This window comes from Solanum dulcamara, chromosome 11, assembly GCF_947179165.1.
Source record: "Solanum dulcamara chromosome 11, daSolDulc1.2, whole genome shotgun sequence".
NCBI classification, from domain to species: Eukaryota; Viridiplantae; Streptophyta; class Magnoliopsida; order Solanales; family Solanaceae; genus Solanum; species Solanum dulcamara.
This window is the reverse complement of record NC_077247.1, coordinates 46,652,505-46,676,558: the sequence shown is the minus strand read 5'-3', so window position 1 is coordinate 46,676,558 and position 24,054 is coordinate 46,652,505. Positions and strand designations below refer to the sequence as shown.

At 35.7% G+C, this 24,054-nt stretch overlaps 3 protein-coding genes across 3 annotated transcripts; all 3 read right to left on the bottom strand.

Annotated features, from left to right (window-relative positions):
• Positions 1-7,263: 7,263 nt before the first annotated feature.
• On the bottom strand, positions 7,264-8,835 carry LOC129873364 (phospholipase A1-II 1-like). Its single transcript, XM_055948447.1, has 2 exons — positions 8,136-8,835; positions 7,264-8,050 (listed from the first exon to the last, which is right to left on the bottom strand). Exons 1-2 carry the CDS (start codon positions 8,721-8,723, stop codon positions 7,445-7,447), a joined length of 1,194 nt encoding a protein of 397 aa, XP_055804422.1. The 5' UTR covers positions 8,724-8,835; the 3' UTR covers positions 7,264-7,444.
• Positions 8,836-15,995: 7,160 nt separating this feature from the next.
• LOC129872646 (uncharacterized) lies at positions 15,996-21,742 on the bottom strand. Its single transcript, XM_055947578.1, has 3 exons — positions 21,250-21,742; positions 17,923-18,766; positions 15,996-16,819 (listed from the first exon to the last, which is right to left on the bottom strand). The coding sequence occupies exons 1-3, from the start codon at positions 21,719-21,721 to the stop codon at positions 16,453-16,455; spliced, it is 1,683 nt and encodes a 560-aa protein (XP_055803553.1). The 5' UTR covers positions 21,722-21,742; the 3' UTR covers positions 15,996-16,452.
• Positions 21,743-21,878: 136 nt separating this feature from the next.
• On the bottom strand, positions 21,879-23,405 carry LOC129873216 (zingipain-2-like). Its single transcript, XM_055948261.1, has 2 exons — positions 22,871-23,405; positions 21,879-22,652 (listed from the first exon to the last, which is right to left on the bottom strand). Exons 1-2 carry the CDS (start codon positions 23,319-23,321, stop codon positions 22,072-22,074), a joined length of 1,032 nt encoding a protein of 343 aa, XP_055804236.1. The 5' UTR covers positions 23,322-23,405; the 3' UTR covers positions 21,879-22,071.
• Positions 23,406-24,054: the final 649 nt, after the last annotated feature.

The following is a 24,054-nucleotide window of genomic DNA, read 5'->3' as shown; positions in this document are numbered from 1 at the left end:
GGCGACAGGGTTACGCCGAGAGAAAGGAGCAGACCACGAAGAGCAGCGGCTGCTACATATGCGGAGGTCCTCACGGCTATGCTAGGTGTCCGGAGATGAAGAACCTTGGTGCCATACTGCGGGAGCAAAAGGACAAGGAGGTGGACCAAGGGCAGGGTTCGGACACGACTCAGCTAGGCATGATCGGGCTATGTGGAGCCATCGTGAAGCAAGCTGAGAAGGCAGGGGATTACTCTGCCCAATATATTGACATATCCATCAACGGACGACCAGCTCGTGTCATGGTGGATTCTGGAGCAGAAGCCAACATCATGACCAAGACGGCGGCAGCAAGGTTGAGGCTAAGTTATGGGCCAAGCAACACCCGCCTGAAGACGGTCAATGCACCATTGACTCCCGTGTGCGGAATCGCTCATGGAGTAGACATCACGTTGGGCAAGTGGCAAGGTAAGACAAGCTTCACTGTCGCCCCCTTATATATCTTTGATATCATCTTTGGACAGGAGTTCTTCCAACAGTACCACACGATGATCGATCCCTACCTCCAACAATTCTTGGTGATGGAGCGAGAGGGACCCTGCATGGTACCTCTAGTCAAGATGCCAAAGAAGGAAGGACAAGCCCACCTGTCGGCCATGCAGCTTGTGAAGGGCCTAAAGAAGGGGGAGCCAACGTTCGTAGCCACTATTGCGAGCTTGGATGAAGGCAATGGTGCTAAGGAGACACTGCCACCTTGCATAGAGAAGGTGCTTGAAGAAAACAAAGATGTGATGCCCGAAGAGTTGCCAAGACACCTACCTCCAAGGCGCGAGGTAGACCACAGGATCGAGTTGGATCCAGGAGCGAGACCGCCCGCATACCCACCATACCGCATGGCTCCACCCGAGTTAGAGGAGCTGAGGAAGCAGTTGAAGGAGCTCCTCGAGGCCGTTCATATCCGTCCATCCAAGGCACCTTATGGCGCGCCAGTGTTATTTCAAAAGAAGAAGGATGGCTCGTTGCGCCTATGCATAGATTATCGGGCGCTCAATAAGGTGACCGTGAAGAACAAGTATCCCATCCCGCTCATTGCCAACTTGTTTGATAGACTTGGACAGGCCAAGTACTTCACCAAGGTGGATTTAAGGAAGGGCTACTACCAGGTACGCATAGCAGAGGGAGATGAACCGAAGACCACATGTGTGACGAGGTATGGAGCTTACGAGTGGTTGGTAATGCCCTTCGGCCTAACTAATGCACCCACCACCTTTTGCACATTAATGAACAAAATCTTCCACCCCTACTTAGATCGGTTCGTGGTAGTCTACTTGGATGATATAGTCATCTATAGCAACACCTTGGATGAGCACGTGGAGCATCTAAAGAAAGTATTCCAAGTCTTGTGCGAGAATGAGCTTTTCATCAAGCGGGAGAAGTGCGAGTTCGCCCAACCTGAAGTGCACTTCTTGGGACATGTTATCAGCTAGAGAGAGCTACGGATGGACGAAGCAAAAGTTCGGGCCATCAAAGAGTGGGAGGCACCCACAAAGGTAACCGAACTTAGATCTTTTCTTGGACTTGCTAACTATTACCGCAGGTTCATAAGCGCCTACTCCGCTAAAGTCGCTTCACTTACTGAGCTATTGAAGAAGAATAAGCCGTGGGTTTGGAGCGAGGAGTACAAGGAAGCCTTTGAAGACCTCAAGGCTGCCGTGACAGAGGAGCTGGTCCTAGCGTTGCCTGACTTTTCCAAGACATTCGAAGTGCATACGGACGCCTCTGACTATGCCATTGGAGGAGTATTGATGCAAGAGAGGCACCCTATCACCTTCGAGAGCCACAACTGAACGAGACAGAACGGCAGTACACCGTGCAGGAGAAGGAGATGACAGCCATCGTCCATTGCCTACGCACATGGAGACACTACTTACTTGGCTCCAAGTTCTTAGTCAAGACCGACAACGTGGCCACTAGCTACTTCCAGTCACAGAAGAAACTCACCCCGAAGCAAGCTAAGTGGCAAGATTTCTTGGCCGAATTTGACTACGAGCTGGAGTACAAGCCGGGCAAAGGCAATGTTGTAGCCGATGCTCTTAGCAGGAAGTTCGAACTAGCAGCCATCACCACAGCACATTGTGACATCCAGGATGCAATCAAGGATGGTCTGCAGCATGATCCAGAGGCAAAGCGACTTATGGAGTTAGCCGCTCAAGGCAAGACAAGGCGCTTCTGGGTAGAAGATGGACTTCTGCTTACCGCTGGACGAAGGGTCTATGTGCCGAAATTCGGAACTATCAGGCGACGGATCATGAAGGAAAGCCATGACACTTTGTGGGCCGGACATCCAGGGCAGCGTCGCACGAGGGCATTGATTGAGGCAATTTACTACTGGCCACACATGCGGGACGATATTGAATGCTATGTGCAGACTTGTCTTGTATGCCAGCAAGACAAAGTAGAGCAGCGTCAACCAGGAGGACTCTTGGAGCCCCTGCCTGTAGCGGAACGTCCATGGGAGAGCGTGACCATGGACTTCATCACATGCTTACCGAGGTCCCATGGGTACGGGACGATTATGGTCGTGGTGGACAGGTTTTCCAAGTATGCCAGCTTCATGCCCGCCACGGCAGGTTGCACTGCTAAGGAGGCTGCCAGGCTATTCTTCAAGAATGTGGTGAAGTATTGGGGATTGCCAAGACATATCATTAGCGACAGAGACCCACGCTTCACTGGGAACTTTTGGAGAGAATTGTTCGAAATTCTTGGCACGAAATTACATTTTTCCACTAGTTTCCACCCGCAGACAGACGGCCAGACGGAGCGAGTCAATGCCTTACTGGAGTGCTACTTGAGGCACTTTGTGAGCTCCCATCAGAAAGATTGGGCAAGACTACTGGACGTAGCCCAATTCTCTTACAACCTACAGCGGAGTGAGGCCACAGGGCGAACACCATTCGAACTAGCCACAGGCCAACATCCACAAACTCCACATTCACTACCGGCCGCGTTCGAGGGCAAGAGTTTGGGGGCCTATCACATGGACAAGGGCTTTGAGGAGCAGCTCGACACTGCCAAGTCTTATTTGGACAAGGCAGCGAAGAAGATGAAGAAGTTTGTCGACCGCAAGCGTCGTCCCACGGATTACCAAGTTAGAGATATGGTCTTGGTCAAGTTCAACCCCAGGCAATTCAAGGCATTGCGAGGCATGCATCAAAACTTGGTGCGAAAGTATGAGGGCCCGTTCAGGATCGTTGCCAAGGTTGGCAAGATCTCTTACAGGTTGGAGCTACCACCGCATATTAAGGTTCATCCAGTCTTCCATGCCAGCGTCCTCAAGCCGTACCATGAGGACAAGGATGATCCTAGCCGAGGAGAATCAAGTCGGGCGCCACTCACAATCACCGCCTCCCATGATCGAGACATCGAAGCCATTATGGACTACCAAGCCAAGCGAAAACAGGGACAACAGGCCACTGCTATGTTCTTAGTCCATTGGAAGGGACAATCTCCGGAGGAGGCCACCTGGGAGAGATATGAAGACCTGTGGCAGTTCAAAGACAAGATCCAGGAGTTCTTGCAGCAGCAGGACGTCGCGGTCGTCGCCACATCAGGTGGGGGAGAGTGTTATGATCCGCCACTTGATCTTGAGGAAGGTAGAAGAATCTAAAGTCTTGGAGAGGTTAGTGGAAGACTCTAGATCCTTATAGAAGCTTGTAGAGAAGTCTTGAAAGACTTAGAATTCTCTAGAGTGTGTAGAGAATTCTAGAGAGGGACTTCTTTGTAAATATGGAGGGACTTGTATAGCAATTTTTATTTACACTTGAGCCCCTTAGGAGTAGTATAAATAGAGGGGGCATTCATTTGTAGCAAACCATCAAGCAATCAAGTATTCTTCCAAGCAATACAAAAGCCTTCTTCATAAAAGTTCTCTTGTCTTTCTTACAATCTAGCGTTCCCTTAGCGATCTAGTCATAAAGGTTTACTTGAGCTTGCAAGATCGTGAAAGATTCGTGAGTAAGTTGTCAAGTGCCGCACGGAAGTCTTAGCGTGAAGTCTAAGTCCGTGACAATTAGCTCCTTAATTCCCAACGTCGAAATAGCCAATGGGTGGGTATTTGGGAACAATATGGGAACAATATCCATTAAGATCATCAACAACGTCAACTTTTCAACTTCTCCTATTTTCCTTTAGAAAATGGGAAGACAAGAAATGGGGTTGTTATATATAGTTTGTTTTATTTTTGGTTAAAAAAAGTGGATACAAAATTTAGTTGTGGTATCAAAGAAAATACATTTTAAGGCTTGGTTGCTAAGTATGGACTATTTTGTAAAATGAAATATCAAAAGATCGTTATATTCAAAACTCAAATTCTAACATTTCTTCTTTACTAATTCACACCTCGGAACACATTTTTTTTTAATAGAGATAAACAAAATATTTTCACTACTTAGCCTAATAAAGAAAAGTCTAATATATAAATTTGAAGTATGTCAAAATATTGACATCTAATCTTTTTGAGCTTTTTATATAAGATGGTATACATAATTACAAAATATAGGCATCTAATCTTTTTGAGCTTTTTATATAAAATGGTATACATAATTAAATAGTCGATCGATTAATAGTACAATAATTAATTAAGAAGAAATGAAAGCAAAGATTGTTGCCCCAAATTTTTATTTTGGTTGTTAATGATAGCTAGTAGTGATAAAATCATCTCATTAAAATTATGAATCGTCAATTCGTTGGATTTGATGTGCTAATAATCCACTTATTTTGTTACTATGCTCATTTTGGTCCGTTTAGTTCAGTCTATTTTAAATTTGATTAATATATAATCCAGATTGATCTATATAGAAACTTTGTTTCAATATTTTTTAAAATTAAATATACTTTATATACACACACACACATATATATATATATATATATATATATATATGGGGAAAAGTTTTACTAGATACTTTTTTTTACTGGATACTCAAACAAATTATAAAAAAAAACTTTTAAAAAAACTCGTATTAATTAACTTGGTTTTTAGCTCATTTAATTAACTTGGTTTTCAATAATTAACTAGAAATGGATTATAATTAACTTGGTTTTTAGATCATTTAAAAAAAAATCATATTAATTTTATTGAAACCGTGGTTAAAATTTCACAAATATTTTCACTCATTCACATGGATCTTTCTGGGTAGATTTTCTCCTAGTCTGTTGAGTAATATTATTAAAATATAATTTACTTGTAATAAATATTGTATTATGAAATTTGGATCTAATTCAATCTTAAAAGTTAGCTCAAAAGTGAGGATTTTAAAAGTCAACTCATTCCGTAAAGGGCCATTATGAGACTCTTCTCCCTCAGGACCAATCATCTAGTGTGTAGACAATTTAATATGGGTGTCCAACATCGAAAATGAGAATTAGGATGAATCTTTCTTTGATACCATATTATTGAACTTGGGCCTCAACTCAAACAATAGCTCAAGAGGTGAGAAATCTATCGAAATCATATTAAAGAGATCACTCATCCTTTAAAGGATTTATGTGGGACACTTTCACAGTTTGTTTGCTCAATACTGTAGGGTTGTTCATGATACAGTTTGGGTTAGTTTTCCTTTAAAAGAAAATGACCAATTAAGTTGGTTTTTAAATGTTTTGAATCAAATCAAATCAATTATATAATTATCACTATATTATATTTAGAGACAATAATATGATATGAGTATTTATAATCAACACTCTATATCAATATTGTTAAAAATTTTAAGCTCTAGCGACTTTAGATACAATAACATTAATTCAATTATCACTATATATTTTTACGGTAATATAATCTATTGCTATTTTAAATATCTCTTTTGTTGTTGTGAGCTCCTTCATCTTATTCATAGAACAAATTAGGGTTGTACAGGGCAAACCGATAACCGCACCAAACCGATAAACTGAACCAAACCGGAAAAAAAATCCGACTAGTGGTTTGGTTTGACTTGGTTTGGTGTTTGAAAAAAAAACCCGACCATTATAGAATTGATTTGGTTTTAACTAAAAAAGTCAAACCGAACCCAAACCGACCCGATTATAGATATACTACTTTTAAATTATGTTATACATAAAAATATTTATTAAAATATAATTTATAAATATTTTTTAAAAAAATTTCATAATTTTTGTTTTCTTTCTTACATTTAGATTTGGACTTGAGAAGCTCATCTAAATAATATACAAAAAAAGGTCATCTTATAAAGTTATATTATAAAGTTAAAACTTCAAACAGTGTTCTGCCTCCATCTTATATGTTGATATTTTGTACTAAAACTCTTTTTAAGAAGTACTATTCTGTGCTTTTTATTAGATATTATGAAAAACCCGAGAAACCCGAGAAACCCGAAAAAACCCAAAAAACCCGAGAAAAATTGATATTGAAAAACCCGACTTTTATTGGTTTGGTTTGGTTTATAGATTTAATAACCCGACACAAATAATTTGATTTGATTTGTAAAAAAACCGAACCAACCCGGTCCATATACACCCCTATAACAAATGCTAATTAATTTTATGGCTGTATAGTAAAATCTTCGTTACATATTCAAAATAAAATAGATAAATGAGTTATCTCCCCTTCGAATGTAAAACAACTCATAAAAATTGGTGGAATTGTACTTTCTAACATTTGAAGGCGCTATATTTTATATGACAGAGAAGGGAGAAGTAGAAAAGACAACTTTTACCTCATTTTTAACTTGATGATTTAGACTTTCGTTTCGTTAAGCCTATTATTAGAAGAAAAAATAGTTGCCTAACTCACGAAATTGAAACTGTATTAAAATCATTTTAAAGTCCAAATTGAATGTAGCACTTATTTTTTATAAAAAAAAAAAACATAACATGACTGAAATGATCTATATAGTTAAATCACACTGAATCTTTGTTTAATTTTAAGAACCGTGTTGATATTGTTTTTATCCACCCCTATAAAGTGTACATGAATCCATGACCCATAGACCTACTATCATTATAATTTTTAGTACAACATGTCAGCATCAAATTCTAAATACACTTCTTAAATGACAGAAGACAATTACAAGTCAAGTATATATGATTATATTCAATCAAGATTTAAATAAGAGAGTCAGTTCAGTATTTTGTTTAGTTGTTATCCAAATTTTTGATTTTTTAATCTAGATTTAATTCGTTAATATTCTATTTTTAATTTATCTTTAAAATAAAACAAAAGAAGAAAAAAAGAAATGGAAAAAGTAAGAACTCATATTAAACCACGCCTAATGAATTACTAGAGATAGAAAACTCATATTAAACATCCAAAAATATTAAATAGATCCACAAACAAGAAGTTTATCCTTCATATTAAATAATATATGGTTTCCCCAAGTGAAACCACATATATAAAACCCTTTATTCAAACATTACGTGAAAGGAAATAAAGTGACCACTTGTAGCTCCCTCAAAAGTCATACTCATCGCGATCCAACATAAGCCAAGATCCATCTTCTTGTTGAATCATCCCTTTGTGCTTTTCAACCCACCAAGTCGCAGGAATGCAATATTCATCTTTCAGTATGTCCCACTGCTTGTTGACAAGTGAGATATCGCGATTCACCTCTAGTTTAAAACCTGCTAAAAGTCCTAAACCTTGAGTGCCAGCGACTCCATGCAAGTATGGCTCCAACAAATGCCAGCTCACAGGTTCTCCAGGAGGCTTCACATAGGGAGATTTAGCGGTGTCAATCATTAGCTCCTGCCCAACATCAAAATACCCAATGGGTGGGTATTTCGGAACAATATCCAATAAATTATGAATTTTCAAAATACGAAGGCTATTCAGTTTATCAAAGGCTGCCTTAAATTGGAGATCCCCAACTTTAGGACTTGCGAATGGAAAGGCAGTTACTGGGAACTCCTTCCCTTCACTTGTTTTGTTGATTCCATTGAAGGCTATGTCAACTGCATTTAGAGTTGCAAGGGATGCACCTAGACTATGTCCAGTCACAGTTATGCTCACATCTTCATTCTTATACTCTTCAACCAATCTCTTCACTTCTTCAATTACCTAAAATTAAACCAAGGAAAATCATGAATCTTTAATTTCAGCAATAATAATTAAAGAATCATATTCTTGTATAGTTAACATGTACCTGATCTCTGGCACTAGTCAGATTAAACTGTGATCGTGAACTTGCTGATGTATAAACATTGTAGAAGCCATGATGCACCAAAGGTTTAAACAAAGGAAGCAAGCCTCCATCACCAAATATTTTGGGTGCTGGGACAAGTAAAAATTGAAAGTCATTCACCCACTCCAGCTTCTGCATAGTTCCTCTCCAATTAATCACAATATCCCTCCTTCCTAGTGAAACTTTACCCTCATCAGTAGCCACAGCAATGTATCCCATAAAATTTGATTCCTTACTCCATGCTTCTCTTGAAAATGATTTTGTAATGAAAGCATCAGGAAGTGGAATGGATGCGGTAGCATAGAAAAATTTTGTCACGCTATACTTGTTTGGGTCAAGTCCAACCTTAGTAAAAAGGTTCTCCATCGAGTATCTGCTAGCTCCTGCATATTTAGAGGCTCTTTCTGTAATGAAAGTGTCATAAGTTGCTTGAGCCAATTCTCCGTATTGAATGATATATTTACGAAGATCAACATCCAATGGATTTAATAGCCCATCCCAATTGTTTTTCCCACTAAGTTCCTTCCATTTCTCAGCCATGCTACCCATATCACTCTTCCCTTTTCCTTTTTATGTATTTCTTTTCTTTCTTATTTTGCTATGATATGTTCTTCATTTTGTCCATCTCAAATACCAATTTATAGTGAAGTGATTTCATTTTTTAAGCTTATCATAAACACGCTTCTAATTTTTTACTGTTAAAGGTGATCATGTCATCAACTCAGGGTTGTCAGATAATTCAATAAATAAGCACAGATTAGAATTGCCCCGTTTATTTAAAGGATTTGATAGATCTTATTAGATTGCAATATTAAAAACATTTACATAACCAAATAATTGAAATTTTATTTATGTTTGCCCGCCGCTAAATTTAACCGAGTGTAAAAGATCATTACTCCAATTTGTTTTAGTTTTGTGTAGGGGTGTTCATGGTTCGATTTGGATTGGTTATTGATTAAAATCATAACCAAACCAATTTAATCGGTTATTAAATGTCTAAAATCATAACCAAACCAAGTAAAATAATAACCACGAGTTTGGTTATTGTCGGTTTGGTTCGGTTTGGTTCGATTATTCGATTTATGACTAGCCGAGACAATTCAAATATTCTCTCTCTACATTTTTCAAATTCTTACGAAGCTCTTTTTTTCTCACGACCTACAGAGGTTCGAAACAGAAAAGGAAATAACTTAAACATTCAAAACAAAAAAGAAAACAACTTAAAATCAATTTAAAATTTGAAAAATTTCTTACAAACCTTCTCAAAATTTGACAATATTGTACTTGGGGTTGAGGAGTTGAGGTTGCTCTTGAGCCTTCACTGTTAGTCTATGACTGTGAGTCTGTGACTTTGTGAGAAACCAACGTGAGAGGAACAGAAATATAAAAGGAAAACAGATACTAGGGTTTTAAAGTTTTAACTTTTATCTTATGTTGTTGCCTGCTGCTTAAGTGCTTAGTGCTTATTAGGAATTTAGGATTTAGAATTGGGCTTGAGAGTTGGCCTAATGGGCTTGGATTGTTGGACTTGGACTGTTGTTTAGTGTTTATTAGAATTTATAATTGGGCTTGAGAGTTGGCTTGGATTGTTGGGCCTTAAAAATAAGTAGATTAATATTAAATTAATAATTAAAAGGTATAAAATATCTTTAATTATTTATGAAAAACTAATATTATACATATAAATAATTATAAATTTTATGTATATAATTATCGGTTTGGTTCGATTATTTTTTCCTATAACCATAACCAAACCAAATATTATCGGTTATTCAAATTTAAAACCAAACCAAACCAAACCAAACCAAATGTCGATTTTTTTATTCGGTTTGGTTAAATTTTCGATTAGGTTTTGATTTTAACTAAAACTGTGAACAGCCCTAATTTTGTGTGTTCCCATCGTGCTAGGTATTCGTATGGGGTTTAATTAAATTTAAATTTTCATACTGTGAATTTTCACGTTAGAAGCTGAAACTCCATCTAATAAAGACGCTCCATACCTAACATTACTCAAAATCTTATCTATTAAGAATAAAAAAATACTTATTACTTCACATTTTTGAAATCCACAGGTACTAAACCTTTATTGAGTTAACACTGCACCCACCATAAATTTTTTAATATATTTTCTTAATGGTAGATTGGATGTATTATAGAATTAAATAAAACTACAACTAAGTAGATCTATAGTTTGACTTTTTGGGAATACGCAATCCCAATCATGTACGAAATCTTGTAGGATATAGTTAAGTGGCTTTCAGCCTTTCATAGCGCAAAAAATGTTTGAATTATTAGTGTATTAAATTTAAACCCATTTCTAGTAGCCAACTTGACTTGCATCGGTTTAATTAAATAAGTTCATTGGAATACACTATAAATAGAAAATAATAACATCACGTACCAAGTTATATGTCTTTAACATATTTCATTATTAAACTTTCAAATATTTTCTAATAACTATTGCTATTATTATTATCATCGTTGTTGTGATTTGACATTATTTTTAGAGATAAATGTCAAAACATATTTAAATTATCTTTTTTTTAGTTTCATATATAAACTATCATTTATTAGTTTGAGAAACACACGTTCTATTTTTTTTAAAAACCTTGCCACATGACATTCTATATGAATAAAATATTTCACCTTGACAAAAATTAAATAAATTATTAATATTAGTTAAAAGTTAAAGACTAAAATATTTTTATCCCTAAAAAGGAAATTATTTTTTATAAAAGAGATTATTTTTTTAAAAAAAATTAAAATATTTTTCTCACACACTCCACCACCTCCCCCCCAAAAAAAAATATAAATAATAAATCTCCCTCCTTTTATTTTTCTAATTTTTTTTAATTTCTTTTATAAAATATTATTAAAAAAATCATACTTCACCCTCTCCCCCCCTCCTTCCTAAAATATATTATTATTTTTATTTTTTTAAAAAAAGTAAAATTATACCCACCCCATCTAGCCCTCCGCTTTTAATTTATAATTATTTTTTTATTTTGTGTTAGATATTTACTTATGTTTTTAAGAAAATATTTTTTTCTACCTGCATATCGAATATAACATAACTAAAATTTTCATTTTAAGAAAAGTCTTGCGTCAACTAAAAAATATTTTTCTAAAATCATATGTATATATCTAACACAAAACGGGATGAATAATTTGAAAGCAGAGGGTTAAGTGGAGCGGGATAGAATTTTCTTTTTTTGAAAATATAAAAAAGTAGAATGACTTGGCACCGTTTGTTAGTTGGACCCTTATACTTATGAGTTTACCAACTGAATCCTTCAACTCACCAAAACACAATATTTTTACCTTCTGACCATTGACAGAACTTACGTAGCACTAATATTGCTGAGTTGGAAAATGCGTCATTACTCGCGTTTTAAAGCAAGTGAGGTTAAATATTAAAAAATTATTAAAATTAAAAAAAATTGAAAAAAAAACTATAATTAAAAAAAAGAAGAAAAGGAACAACCTTCCTTCTGAATCTTGTTTATATAATGTGAAGGGTGATATTAGGTATTGAAAAACTCCATTAATAAGCTTGATAAAGCTTGAAGAACAATAAATGAATTTTGTTAATTTATAAAATTAATTCAAAATTGTGATGAGGATTTGTTGGATTTGTATTTGTGAACTTGTAATGTAAAATGCAAGTCAAATAGACAAGAATTTGATCTATTTAGCATGAATTTGGCTCTCAATTTGGGAGTAAATATGAAGAGCATAACGTTCAACATTTTCAGAATTTAGAAAAGTATACTTTTTTATTATTATTTTTTAACATTTAATATCTTATGTGTCATTAAAAATGACATGAAATTCCACGTGTAAAACAAGTGTACTACACTTACACACATCGAATGAAAAAGGGGTTTAAAATATTGTGTTTCAGTAAGTTTAAGGATTCAATTGACAAAGTCGTAAGTATAAATGTCCAACTTACAAACGAAGCCAAGTATAAGGGTCTTCAAGGTCATTCCGCCATATAAAAATATCTAAATTATTATTTGAAAGAGGGGAGGGGGGGGAGGATGAAGTAAAAAAAAATAAAAAAAACTTTTACAAAGAAATTTAATAAATAAACATAAAACTAAAAAATTGGGGGAGGGGGAGGAAGTATGGTGGGAGAAAGCGGTGGAGTGAGATAAGAAAAATATTTTATATTTTATTTTATAAATTTTTTTTGGGTGGGAGATAGTATTACTTTAATCTTTAATTTTAACTAATTCTAATAATTTATTTAATTTTTGTTAAGGTAGAATATTTTGTCCATATATGTGGAGTGTGAAGTGACAAATTTTTTAAAACGGAAAAGGGCCTAAAATGACCTCGAATTATTGAAAATGGTACAAAAATGCCCCTCATCCATCTATTGGCCTAAAATGTCATTGACATCCATTTTTAGGTCCAAAAATGATATTTTCTTTAACAAAAAGGGTATTTTAGGCTCAATAGATGGATGAGGGGCACTTCTGTACCATTCTCAATAGTTCGAGGGTATTTTAAGCCCTTTTTCATAATTAAAATTTTGTTAAATAAATTTTGTTTATAATTAGTTTTAAATAATTAAATTATAATTAATAGATGACCACCACATGTTTTAAAAAATCATTTAATTAAAATTCCATTAAATAAATTTTAATTTATAATTAATTTTAAATAATTAAATTGTAACCAATAGATGACCACCACGTGTTTAAAAAAATTATTCAAATTATTTAATTAAAATTCCGTTAAATAAATTTTGATTTATAATTAATTTTAAATAATTAAATTGTAACCAATAGATGGCCGCCACGTGTTAAAAAAATATTCAAATTATTTAATTAAAATTCTTTTAAAAGGGCACAAAATGCCCTCAGATTATTGAAAATGGTACAAAAATGCCCTCATCCATCTATTGAGCTTAAAATTTCCTTTTCCATTAAAGAAAAGGTCATTTTTGGACCTAATGGTGGATGCCAAGGGCATTTTAGGCCAATAGATGGATGAGGGATATTTTTATACCATTTTCAATAATTCGAGGGAATTTTAGGCTCTTTTTCATATTTTAAATGAAAGAGAGAGTACAGTACACACCATAATGAGAGTAGAATAAAAGAGAGATGTGTGTTTCTCAAACTAATAAGTGATAATTTAGTTATGAAATTCACACTCCTAATAGTTTAGTTATGAAATTCAAAAAATAGATAATTCAGGTGTGTTTTTGATACTTTATCTCTTATTTTAAAGTAAATTATTGGGCCTTGATGAATTGATAGTCAATCTACTCCATTCTTTTATTTGATTCGCTTTCTTGCTCGCATATTTTCTCAATTTCAATTTTGGAGTCACATTTGATTTTTAACAAGCCACTAAAAGTTAAAGTGGGACTTATATGAATTCAAAAGTTTAAGAAAAATTCCTTTTTAACAATTTTAGATAGTACCTACAACTAAAATAGGTCCGATTTGTTGAAAAAATGTAATATGTGAATGTAAAAGAAAAATGTTCTCATTTAATTGAGTCCAAGATTGGAATTAACGTTTGTTTGCTTCAGAGTGGGTTATTGCAGGTTGTTTGCAGTTGGAGTTGTCAAACGGATTGGTCCGGCCCAACCCAATTGTCTTAACAGGCTATTTACGAGTGACAAAGGAAACGATTCATATTATTTTGGGTCAGTGGCACAATTGTCTTTTTGATCCTTAATTACTAAACAAAATGTTACTTCTTTTTAATGAGTATAATTTTTAGGAATCATGTAAGGAGCAAATTATATTTTATTTATAAAAATCCCTTCAAATTTGTCCCATCCGGATACATAAATGTTGATACATTACAGAACTTGTCTATTGAGCTTAAAAAGAAAATAAAAGGTAAAATTAAATGTCAGTTCCACAAATCACGCAAAACAAATTGATATCAATCTTTCTCAAAATTTTAGGAACTTCAAACAATTCAAGTTTCAATTTTTTTCTCCCAATCTATCCCAAATCGTAACAAATTTTCTTCTTCTTCATCCATTTTTTTCTTTCTAGTCATTAGTTCTTAATTTTTAATTATTCTTTTTAGCCTTTTCATCTACAAATTTCTAATACATACGGATGATTCTCTATCTTTTAGTATTGTGATTACCCAATTAGTTGAAGAAGAATGCATCTTCGACTTCAAAAATTGACTGCAGAATAAACTCCCAAAAAAGAAGTGGAAAAGGTCGAGTTGCTGGTCGCTTCGGTAAGAACTTTGAGTCGAGATCCATGTATGGCGCCATTGTTGAAAGTGGAAAAAAAAATACGGGAGTTGATACAAAGCAAGGAAAAAAGTGTAGAAAGATTTCGTCATCACGTTTTTTTGCTTTCAACAAATTAGATTGTTGATTTTTTTTCCTTTCAATTTTTTGTTATTCATCTTTTTGTGATACACATAAATTTAGATTTTAATATATCTAATTGTTTTTTTTCTTAAATTAACATATAATACCTTCATTTCAATATTATGATACATTACATAAAGTATCATAATAATTTATGATACTTTAATAATATCATAAAGCTCCAACTAATACAAAAGACTCAAATACTGCATGCAAAAACTTTTTGCATGCACACAATCAATATTTTCTTTCAATTCTTAATACAACAACATATAAGAAATTAAAACGAAGGGGAGCCTTGGAGTAACTGGTAAAGTTGCTGCCATGTGACCAGGAGGTCACGGGTTCAAGCCTTGGAAACAGCCTCTGGCAGAAATGCAAGGTAAGGCTGCGTACAACAGACCCTTGTGGTCGGGCCCTTCCTCGGACCCTGCGCATAGTGAGAGCTTAAGTGCACTAGGCTGCCCTTTTTATATAAGAAATTAAAACATAGAATACTTCCTTGTAAGGGATTACGATAGGATTGGATAAGAAGACATCTTTATGCTTAAACTTATAGAAAAGGGGAGCCTTGGAGTAACTGGTAAAGTTGCTGCCATGTGACCAGGAGGTCACGGGTTCAAGCCTTGGAAACAGCCTCTGGCAGAAATGCAAGGTAAGGCTGCGTACAACAGACCCTTGTGGTTGGGCCCTTCCTCGGACCCTGCGCATAGTGGGAGCTTAAGTGCACCAGGCTGCCCTTTTTATATAAGAAATTAAAACATAGAATACTTCCTTGTAAGGGATTACGATAGGATTGGATAAGAAGACATCTTTATGCTTAAACTTATAGAATTCTCATTAGTTTAGGAATTAATTATTTAGATACATTTTAGTTTGCAACATTACGAATCTTACCAAATTTTAGTGCGTTCAGATACGTGTATCTCAAGATACATAGGGTCAAATTAGGTAAAGTTTGTTCTAGATACACTGTATCGTATCCAAGCGGATTATAATGTATCTGGGATACATAACAAATCTTGCTTGCCTCCCTCCCATCTTGCTCGCGACTCTCCTATGTATTTGGTATCACAGATACATACAGATACATATATCTAGTATGCATCTAGTATGGTTCGCATGTATATGGTACATGACTATCTCGCTCGCCTCCCTCCCCATCTCGCTTGCCTCCTCCCTATCTCTCTCGTCTCTCTTCCTATTCTAGTGTATCGGTAGCAAAAATACATGTATTTAGGTATATATATCTTCCCTTTTTTTAATTTAATTACCTAGATAGGATTGTGTTGTATTAGCAAAAAACAGAGGGTGGATAAACCTGACGTCAATAGAACACTGAACCAGGAGTGATGCACTCACTCACAAGAACCAGAAGGCTTATAAGAGCCTTCTAGGAATCTACGAAAAGGAAGATAACTAGCTTACAAAGAAATTTGCTTTATTATATTTGCTCCTAATACTAGGCATTTGCCATTTGTCTAGTAGAAAGAGACCTTTAGCTTGTCTAGGGAGACTGGAATAGAATTGAGTGATGAGCATCTGGTGAGAAGTAGAAGCCCACTTAGCTAAATAGTCTGCAACTTGGTTTCCTTCTCTGAAGCAATGTTTAATTTGTATTTGCACTGTTTTTGATAATGTTGATGGAGTCAAGTTCAAGAAATTTTGTACCCATGCCAATCACACCATTTTACACCAAACTCGACTGCCATGGCCTCAGCCATGTTGCTACTTTTACACTCAACAGGGAACGAGAATGCCATGATCAAGTCTCCCTGGCAATTCCTGATGATTCCCCCAATGCCTGCCCTTACATTCTCATGTAGATAACTACTGTCAGTGTTGAATTTTATGATGCCGTTTTGAGGATAACTCCATGCTAATTGCTTCAGTCTCTGAACTGGTCTGAGCCGCTTATACTTCAAGGCAGAATGCTGGCCAGTGGTTGCTTCTATTGAAATTCTGAAAAGTATTAGCCAAAATAGATTTTATAGTACCTATGGCTTGATAACACATCTTGTTTGTTTGGAGGTATCTTTGGCCTCCAAATTTACACGCACACCATTGCTTCCAAATCTCCCAACAAATAATAGTAGGGATAATCTTTAAGATAGTCTTGTGCATGTCATTTTCTGATTTTGTTCCCCACCAATCACTGAAAATATTGGCCATAGGTTGATTTTTATGTTGGATTCCCAATGGGTTTCCCATAATGCTCCATAGCTTCCTTGCTACTTCTCCCTCCCCTAAAACATGATACATGGTGTCACTATGTGCATTCCTGCAGCAAAAACAATCATTATGCGAGTTGATATTGAGCCTCGTAATTATGTCATCAAAAGGCAATCTCCTTTTAAACATTCTCCAATCTAAGAAAGACATTTTAAAAGGCATCTTATTATGCCAAAGATTATTGAGAAAAATATTTTTTGGTCTATATTTTCTAACTATCTGCCACGCAGAGTAGTTGGGAAAAAAACCATTTTCAGAATCATCCCAGACAGGATAGTCCTTTTGCATGTTGTTGCCTATTGCAATGTTGGAAACAATCTTCACAATGTAATTGGGAACAACACTTCTTAGCTTAATAGTATTCCAAGAATTATTCATAAAAAAAGAGTTGATCGGAGTTTTAGGAGACTTATCCGGGCCTTGGCATAGCTTAGCCAAGGCCCCTATACCTGTCCAATTATCCCACCAAAAGCTAGAATTTCCTTCTTGTACTTTCCAAATGATGTGAGGTTCGACTTGTTCTTTGATTTGCATCAAACTTTTCCTAGTATGAGAGTCAATAGATGTTGCCACTTTTCCAACAGGATGAGCTCTTTTGCAGTACTTGTTGGAAAGAAAGTCAACCCAAAGAGATGATTGAGTTCTAAACCTCCACCATCTCTTAATTAACAAGGAGTTGCAAATGTCATTCATACTCCTAATGTCAATCCCTCCTTCATCTTTTGGAATACACAGGTTTTCCCACTTACTCCAGTGGTACTTATTCTTACCATCACTAGTAGTACCCCATATAAAATTAGCAAAGTGTTTCTCAATAAGTTTGAGAGTACCATTGGGAGGGGTAATAGCCGATAAAGTATGAGTAGGTACAGATTGTAAAACATGCTTGATGAGAATAACCTTCTTGCCATGAGATAACATATTACATTGCCAACCATTCAATCTTTTAACAATTTTGGCTTGCATGGTATCAAAATAGCTCAGATTCTTTTTCCCACTATAAATAGGGCAACCCAAATAAGTGAAAGGAAAAGTGATGTCCATGTAACAATCACTCTTCTCAATTTATTAATCCTATAAGAAGCAGTATTGGGAGCAGTAATAAAGAAGCTCTTAGCATCATTAACCTGTTGACCTGAGGCCTTTTCATACCTCCTGATTTGATGCTTAATGAGCGTAATAGATTTGTTGTTTCCCCCACTGAAAATTACTATGTTGTCTGTAAAAGCAAGATGATTAATGATAGGCCCATTGAGAATCATGCTAAAAGGAGTAAAATGCTCATGAGAATTAAGACTATTTAACATTCTAGAGAGCAACTCAGAGCCAATTATAAAAAGAGAAGGGGACAGAGGGTCTCCCTGCTTAAGAGCATGTGAAGAGCTGAAGAAGCCTACTCTATTGCCATTGATAAGTATGGAATACCACACATTAGCAATGATCCTCCAGATCATGTCTAACCAGATTCTAGAAAAACCAAATTGTTTCATGACACTCATTAAGAAGTACCAAGACATTTTATCATAAGCCTTTGCCATATTAAGTTTCATGATAACATTCCCACCTTTATTATATTGTTTAATGCCATGAGCAATTTCTTGAGTTAACAAAACATTTTCATTGATTAATCTTCCTTTGATAAAACCACTTGGATTTTCAGAAATGAGTCTTTCCAACAGAGGGTTAAGTCTATTAGAAAGAATTTTACAAGTGAAATTGCTCAAACTTATGGGTCTAAGTTCGGAAAAATTAGAGGGAGAGTCTGTTTTAGGAATCAAAAATAGACAAGTATGTGAATAGAACTTAGACAAGTTCTTCCCTCTAAAGAAATCCTGAACATACTCCATAATATCATATTGAATTATGTCCCAACATTTGTGAAAAAATAAACCTGAGTATCCATTAGGACCAGCAGCACTTGAGGCACTCATGCTAAAGACTGCATTCTTGATTTCCTCCAGAGTAGGGGATGCAATTAATTTGTTGTTGTCCTCATCTGCAATACAAGGGTTAATATAATTAAGGATACCAAAATCATTGAAAGTATGAGGATTATTAAACAATTTTTTAAAATGGTGAACTGCAGCCTTAGCTTTCTTGTCATCTTCTTGGACCCATCTGTTTTTGTGATTTTTGATCATGTGTAGTTGAAACTTTCTTCTTTTATCCTTAATTACACTATGAAAATATTTAGTGTTGGAATCTCCTTCTTCCATCCATCTGACTTGAGCTTTTTGTTTCAAAATACCATCTTGGAGGTTCATCCATCTGTAGTATTCTGCTTGCCCTTTGTTTAATTCTTCCCTGCTAGTTTCACTGGGATTTCTAAGATCCTCTTCTTCCAGGTATTTCATCTTACGTTTCCCACTCTTTTACGTGATCAAAAACATTACCAACAACATCTTTTGACCACGAGCTGAGCTTCTTGCTAAGAACTTTAAGTTTCTGTTGAAGTTTCCATTGTGCATTCTCTGTGATGTTGATATTCCAAGTATCTTTCACTACTTTCATAAAGGAAGGTTGGTCGATCCAAATATCCAAAAACCTGAAGTATTTAATACTACTTTGATGGTTGTCAAAACACTTGACCAAGAGAGGTCTGTGATCAGAACACGCTCTAGAGAGATGACTAACAGTGTTGTTCTGATATGATTTAGCCCAGTCCTCATTGATGAAAACTCTATCCAGCCTCTTCCAAATCCTCTTCCTTGGTATTCTATTATTGCACCAAGTAAATTTTGGGCCATTAAATCCCAGGTTGGACATTTCACAGGCATCCATACAGCTACTAAAGTCATAGCTCTTGGTCATTCTGTATGGCTTTCCCCCGATTTTTTCCTTTGGATTAAGTATAACATTGAAATCTCCACTAATGCACCATGGCCCATGGATGAGTCGATGAATTCTTTGCAGATCATCCCAAAGAAACTTCCTCTCTGCAGAGGTGCATTTTGCATACACTACAGTGATATAGATATCCTCACCAATGCCACCATTGTGCATTTTGATGGTGATTTGCTGTTCAATGTTATCAATGATAGAAGTGCTGAAGTTTCCATTCCAAAAGAGCCAAATCTGACCATTCAGGTTGGGTATGCTATGTTGATAGCCAAAGTACTTCATGCATTTGTCAATATTATTCATATTCAAGAAAGATTCAAGAATGGCTACAAAGTTAACTATGTAAAAAATTTTAAGATTTCGCAGCCTGTGGTTGGCTTTTTTGGTTATAATACCTCTAATATTCCAAAAGATTGCCTTAATCATGAAATACTAGACAGTATTCTTTTTGGCTTCCTTCGCCTTTAAGACGTTGCAATTTTCTTCTTTTTGTTTCTTATTTCCCTTCTTATACTTGTTTCCTTTTTGGATCACAGGGGAGAAGCCAACTGTATCTTCACTATTTTGTTGCTGCTGCATTTGTTTATCAGACACCACAACAACAACTCTGTTGGGAGATATCACATCATATTGTGGATCAAGATCCTTCTCACTTTGCTTGTAATTGACTTGTTTCTGGATGGTTTGCTGGTTGAGATCAACTACCACTTTAAGCTTGGCATATTTTTAATCAGAGAGGGAATTTCTTCTGACTTTTCTTGTCTACTAACAGTATGTCTTTGCCTTTCCTGGTTCTGATTGGAGCTTCCTTCAGAACTTTCAGCGGGATGATCATTTTTTTTCCAGTTCGTTCCATCTCTGTGAATTCCTCTGTCATCTTCCGTTTCCTTTTGTTGACTTGGTTCACTTTGTCCCACATCTTCTTTATTGGTGTCTTGCTAATCGTCCTTTCTATTATTTTTTGGATTCATGGGAGTTTTGGTTGTCCTCGAGAGCTTTGTTCTGGAAAATAACTTTCACGAGATTTTTCCGGTTCTTATACTTACCAACCTGTTGCATAAAATTGAGTTTAAGGTAAACTTTGGATTTCTTCTTTGGGAGCTTTCTTTTCTTCTCCTTTCCATTTTTCATGCTGGTTCTTTCATTTATACTAGCCTTAACCTCCTCTTTTTCTTGTTCCACCTCGTCGCTTGTAGCATCATTACTTTTATTATCAATATTTTGTACATCTTTCTCATTTGCTTCTTCACCATTGCATAATTGTTCAACAATTTCATTCTCATTGACTTTTTCTTCCAATTTTTGTTGTTCAATAGCCTTCTTCCTTTCTAGAACTCTACAATTGGCCATAACATGTCCAAGCTTTTTACAGTGTTTACAATACTTAGGAATCCCCTCATATTCAAGTTTTTGCATAAATCCAGTTTGAGGGGAATTTTCATGTATTAATCCAACATACACTGATTCAGGTTGTGGTTTGAGCAGGTCTATCTCAACTCTCACTTTGGCCATACTTGGCCTGGTTCTGCCCTTAGTAGCTAGGTCCATTTCCAGCGGAGTGCCCACAGAGCTAACAATCTGTTTAATATACTCCTATGTGTGCATATGAAACGGAAGCTTAGGAAGAAGGACCCATACCGGAGCTATCGGCAAGTCTTCTTCTGGAAGTCCGGCGTCCACTTTTAAAGCCACATTTGCTGCCCCTCGATTTCAATAACCCGTTTGAACCAAACCGCATTGAAGTCCTCCTCATTTGTGAAATCAAGAAACATATTGAAATTGTCGTAAACCCCGATCTTTGTTGATCCTTTGATGGTGACCAATTCCTTAAATTTTGATCGAATTTTGTCAATTTGGGGTCTAGGTTTAAGAAACCCGCCAACAATTGTGAGTTTACACTCCGCAGCCATGATACCATAGTAATCTGAAGCTTTGAACAATACAGCTGGGACTCCTTGGCGTTTTGGTTGTGGGGAGAAAATGAGGATGAACAGAGTGTATTGGCATATGAGTTTTTAGCAGCAATTGATTTGGTGGGTTGGTTCGCCTCTTTGGGAGGGACCTGCTGACCTTCCAGACGCGCCTTGTCGGGGCCGTCCGGCGGGTCCATAAGAAACGCGAGTTGTGAATATATCCGTTGAGAGAAAAATTTCAATGGAACTGTGACTTATTAGGTTTTATATCTTTCAAAGAAAATTCTTAATTAGTCTGTAATATATGTAATTATTTAAAAATATAGATAGTATTAGTATATATGGTATGAAATGTATGTCTAATAAGATAGGATTTCCCATATTAATTCAATACGCTTTTTAATAATTTCATAAAGTTCCAACTAATACAGAAGACTCAAATACTGCATGCAAAAAGTTTTTGCATGCACACAATCAATATTTTCTTTCAATTCTTAATACTACAGCATATTAGAAATTAAAACATAGAATGTTTCCTTGTTTGAGACTATGATATGATTGGATAAGAAGACAACTTGGTGATGTCACAATGACCTCCAGGATTTCCAGTATCTCTTATAATTTTCATAAATCCATTCTCACCCCAAGTTGTTCCCCATGAATTCTTCAACAACCAATATTTCTGACCCTGCTCATCAGTTCCATATCCTATAGCCGTAACAGCATGGTTAATGTGATCGGCACAACTTCCCTGATAAGTTCCTCCTGAGTAAAATTGAAACTCTTTGCTACTAGCAATTCCAATTGACACCGGTTGTTTAGTTACGGCTTGTAATAGTGATGTTTCACTTTCAGGCACAACTTGATAGCTACTTATTTGCACTGCCGGCGTCACCTCTTGGCTTCTGCATGTGTATTGTTGCCCTTGGTATGCATAGTCTGATTCAGTTGAAATTCCACCATTTTCTATGATGAGGTCAAATGCATAGGTCATGAAACCTCCATTACAGCCCCTGTTGTTGGTGGTGCAATCGAGAAGTTCTTGCTCAGAGAGTTCAACCAATTGGCCTGTTGCAATTTTGTACGCTCCTTCTAGTGCTCCAACCGCAGAAAACGCCCAGCAACATCCTAACATAGAAAAATAGCTAATTAATATCAAAATTTATAAAAGCATGAATAAATACGAGCTAGGATATATATATGTACGCATGTATGTGTTGCCTAAATCAGCCAACATCTAGATAAATTAATTAATATAGGGGGATCATTACGTAGATCAAATATGTTTTGTAATATTTTTATGAGCTAATCAATTAATTAAAAGTGTTATGTATGTTGCGTCTTACCACATTGACCTTGATTCTTCACTTGAGTGACAGCCCCATTCTCTCTCCAGTCCAACTTAGACGGGATGTCATCATCACTTAGATCATTAATCATAAATTCCGTCGATGACATTGGAGAAGGTGACGGGTGTGAAGGCATGTTTAATCCTGTAAACCTAGCCAAAAACTCTTCTGAAGTAATATCTGCAAATTCATTGATGCCTAACTTGTAAGACAGATTCCCTGCCTTATTGATCGACTCGATGAATTTCATGTTTTCTTTGAAAATCATGAACCGTTTTCCTTTTTCTGTTTCGTCCTTGTAAACGCGTCCATGACGCGCCATCCACTGCTCGTGTCTCTCAGACAGGGGTAGTTTTGGCTGGCTGCGAGCGGTTGCTTGAGAGCTAAACATGCTAACTACAAAGAACAGTGTAATTAGAATGATCATCAAATCAATTCTCATAGCCATGGTTAAGTAAATCTAGTGTAAGGGGTGAAAATATATAGGGTTAGATCAAAAGAATATTGATGTTGTAAGATGTTTATGTAATAAGTTTGCATTTTATGCATCAGTATAGAAAGGCCTTTATATAGAGGTGTAGATGAGAAATTATTTCATACCTAATCAATAACGGTTGAGATCATCCTCCTTTTCAGTCAACAACTGGACCCCAAAAGTTTTGGAGAAGTAGTCTTGATTGATGATTATTTAGATTTATTGATAGAAATTTGATGTTCAAGTATGTATTCTTTACCGTATTTATTAATTTTTCCAGATTATTGTTGACTTATTCTGGTTTGTACAGTATTAGTCTTATGCTTGTCTAGGAAGTTTCAATTAAAGTATCTATATAGAAACTAAACTAATGACACAATGTGTATTGTGTAGATGTGTTAAGCAACAATTTGGATCTTATAATTTTGGCATGATATAATGTTGTAACAGCGCTTCCTAAAATAGGATACACATTTACAAAACAAATTAACCTATATCTATAATTTTGTTGGTGAAAAAAAATTCTCTTTAATAATTTCAAATATTATTCATATTTTTAAGGTAAGCCTCACTCAAGCGTTATTTGTTGTGTGAGTGACAAACGAATTCAGAATTTTAAGACCATATCTAGTATCATTACCCACATTTGTGCCCAATTAGTTTTGAATTCGCAATAGTTAGAGCGTACCATATAATTAGGGGTAAA